At 42.7% G+C, this 3,713-nt stretch overlaps 1 protein-coding gene across 1 annotated transcript in view; it reads right to left on the reverse strand.

Annotated features, from left to right (window-relative positions):
- Positions 1-2: 2 nt before the first annotated feature.
- The window catches only part of CSUI_009955 (cmgc dyrk), a gene marked incomplete at its 3' end in the record, with an annotated part of 5,829 nt that continues 2,118 nt past the window's right edge, over positions 3-3,713 (reverse strand). Inside the window, exons 3-5 of the mRNA XM_068070063.1 lie at positions 2,000-3,699; positions 1,295-1,366; positions 3-494 (exon numbers count right to left, since the gene is read on the reverse strand). Coding sequence (XP_067917961.1) covers positions 3-494; positions 1,295-1,366; positions 2,000-3,699 — 2,264 coding nt within the window. The remainder of the gene's footprint in view (positions 495-1,294; positions 1,367-1,999; positions 3,700-3,713) is intronic.

The raw sequence follows: 3,713 nt of genomic DNA on the forward strand, positions 1-3,713 counted from the left end.
GAAGAAGAAGAAGAAGAAGAGGGTGTTGAGACAGGCAAGAGAGATTTCGATTGAGAGGAGAGGCGATGCTTATGATGGTATAGTGTTGACGTGGTCTTGAGAATAGCGTCAGGAGATAAACCTATGAGAGGTCTATAGAACTTGGTATCTGTGAATTCTGTTGGCTTGAGAAGGATGTTCTCTGGCTTCAGGTCGCAGTGAATGATATTTAGAGAATGCACAAAACGGAGAGCAATAAGAAGTTCATAGGAAATCCTCTGTATACGACCGATCGTCCAGAAAGATGGAAGATGATTCTTCCGAAAGAAAGATGAAAATTCATACAAATTCTGGGAAAGCAGTTCGGTCACGAGAACAAGGTGTTCGCGGTGATAGAAGAAATCGCATAAGCGAAGAAAGTGGAGAGTATCAGGATCTCCATTCGCACTCAAGAATCGAAGGGTCTTGACCTCGTCTAACGACTGATCCATGTACTCCTTCACATTCTGGATCACCTAAAAGCACCGCAAAAAGAGAAAGAACACAAAGAAAAAGAGAACATACAGAAATAGACAGGACGAGAGACATAGATAGACAGACCAAAGATTGATAGATAGATTAAAGATAGATAGATGTACAGATTGAATATAGATAGACAAAGCACACACAGACACATGAAGATAGACGGATAGAAGAAAGATATGTAGTCAAATTGATAGATAGATTAAAGATAGATAGATAGATACCGAAGGAGAGATGGTTACATGGAAGTCTATGTAGGCATAGATGCACATAGATGTAGATAGATGGGAACAAGATGATAAGAAGAGAAATGATCTGATTTGGTGTTTTAAATCTCCATCCTGTATGAAGAGATACGTACACGATATGGGGGTATACAGATAGACATCACGCACTTAGAGACAGAGATAAATAAGGCCACCCTCTATCTCAAGAGTCTAGAGAAGAAACGTAGCTCTCTGTTTTGCCGAACATACTAGTAGAAGAAAGACACATACCTCTCTATATAGCTATGTACGATACGAAAAAGCTCGCATGCAAGGACCCAACTGAAGAAAGTATGTATTCCCTGAGTGTATACAAACCAATAGCTCAGGCTGCCGGTAGAAGATCCGATACGATGATTAAGAAGAAGAAAGACAGAACAAGAAGAGAGAGACAGAGAAAGACAGGAAAGAAAGAAGATCTTCCTTCTGTCTTGCCTTAGGATTGAGATACAGAAATTGAGAGGAGAGAAGAGAGATGAAAGAGAGAGACGAAGAATGAATGAAGAACACTCAAAAGCCTTCCTCACCTTAAGACACACTTTCCGATTTGTCACGGTGTCTATACACCTCAAACATCTAGAGAATGCAGCCCGACCAACCTGTCAAGAAAGACAGATAGATGGAGTGGAGATTGATAGATAGATAGATTAGAGATAGATCTATAGATTAAGAATAGATAGCTGCACAAATAGGAGAGAGGAAAAAAGATGAAGAAGACGACGGAAGCAAGAAGGAAATCTTCGCATCACGTATCCACCATCCTTCACAGGTTCTCTATCGTGAAGTTCATGGCAAAAGATCTCTTCCATCTCGCCTTCAATAGAAAAAGAAAGAGTGAGAAAGAAAGAGTGAGAGAGATCACTCCACAACTTTTGCCAAGATAAATCATAGACAGACTAGGAATGAACGAAGTATGAGTGAATGAATGAATACACAAGTGAATGTGAAACATGGGTAACGAATCAAAATGAGGGAGGGAAGGAAGGAAAGACTATAAAGGAATAGGGGGGAATGAATGACTGTGGAAAAGGAATTGAACAAGGAATCTTCAACCTATGAATGCATACAAGGGAGTGAGGAAGTCTGAATGAAATAACATATCAATGCTTATAAGCATAAAGAGACGAAATGAATGAGTGAATGAAGGACGACAAAGAAAAAGAGCGAATGAATATGAAGGAAGAAAGGAATGATCAAGTGAAGGAGTGCATGTAGGTATCGCTGGGTCTTACCTCTTTCTCGATTTCGTATCTCCCAGCGAAGAGAAGTCCAGGAGGGAGAACAAGCTCTCGATGATCTTCGAAACCTGTTCTCCCTCTCTCAAAGACAACTTTAAGATGAAAGCAATCATAAACTACTGAAGAAGAAGAAGAAAGCTCCCCTTCATTTCCTATTCCTCCTCCTCCTCCTTTTCCCTGACCACTCTGAGTGTACATACCACCGTCACTAAGAGCACTGAGCTGCGGCTGCGGGTGTGAAGAAGGTCGTTCACCTCGATGCTGAGCTGCGCTATGTCGATAGTCATCCATATAGGGAGTAGTAGAAGACGAAGAGAGGTCTCCTGCTACTACTACTCCTCCTCCTGCTGGTGACGCTGACGTATTCGTGTCTTGCGCAAGTAGCTTCACTCGTGAACTTTCATCGTCTGCGGACACCATTCTGAAATCTTCCTCCTCTCCTTCTCGAAAGCCTTTCTCTCTCCCTCCAGAAGAACAAGAAAAAGAAGAAGAAAAGAAAGGCATACTATCCCCTTGATCTTGCACTTCCCCCTCCTGTTTTCTTCTTCTACTACTACTCGTACTACTATGGTCATCATGCGAGATTGATATGACCTTATTGACAAAGATGCCTTCTTCTTCTCCTCCTCCTCCTGCTCGGTCTCTCCCTTCTCCCCCCCCTGTCTTTCTTCCTGCGGGATCGCGGCTTGAAGACAAGCGCGTCTTCACACGTACAGGATAGAAGGTATCGTCACTGGAAGGAAAAATCGGTCTAACGACAGCAGGAAGAACGAAGGATGACGTCCTCATCTTCTTTAAGTCATCTTCTACTTTTTCTCCTTCTTCTTCTCCTCTTCTTCTCCTAGTCCACTCCTCTTGTTCTGACGTTTTATTATAGAAAGGATAAGAACATGCAGAAGGTGAAGAAGACGAGAGAGAAAGAGAAGGGGTACATGGGAGGTTACTATATTCACGTCTCTGTTGTTTCTGTCTCCGACTAAAAGCCGAGGCATCTCCATTACAATAGTAGAGACGCCAAAGAGAAGCTCGCTCCATCTCTTTCTCATATTCAAGAAGAAGTTGTCGATCTTCTTCTGTTAAGACAGTTGAACTAAAGGGATTCTCTTGTAAAGAAGATGAAGAAGAACCCCCAGAAAAGTAGGGAGGAGGAGGAGAAGAAGAAGAAAGGACCTGCGCTTCACCTCGGTCTCTAGTAGACGTCCCACTAAGACGACTGCCGTTATCACCTCCTCCTAGTCGGCCTGATGTAGAGGAAGATGAAGAAGAAGATGACGAGAAGAAAGACGAAGAAGAAGAAGAAGACGAAAAGAAGAAGGAAGAAGAAGACGATGATGCTGCTGAAGTGGCACCTCGTCCTTCTCCCCCCCCTATCATCCCTCCTGTTGTAGACAAAGAAGAAGAAGTGGTGGTGGACATCTGAACTTTACAGTCGGCTAGCTCATCTTCAAGGCCTACTGTCCCACCTTTTCTTCTTCCTTCTTGACTGTGTTCTTCTTTCTCTCTTCTTTCTAAAGATGTCTTCCTCTCTCTATCTCCACTGCTCTTCTCCGAGTCCTTACCACTACCACCTGTCTTTCTGGATGAAGAAGAAGAACCTTGGAAATCTTCAGTGGAATTATGAGAATCTCGTCCTTCCTCGTTACAAAAAAGAGTGTAAGACGACGAGATATCTTGTCTAGATTCTCTTTCTTTCTCTGAAGTTATTTGC

Source organism: Cystoisospora suis, assembly GCF_002600585.1.
Source record: "Cystoisospora suis strain Wien I chromosome Unknown contig_6410, whole genome shotgun sequence".
Classification (NCBI taxonomy): domain Eukaryota; phylum Apicomplexa; class Conoidasida; order Eucoccidiorida; family Sarcocystidae; genus Cystoisospora; species Cystoisospora suis.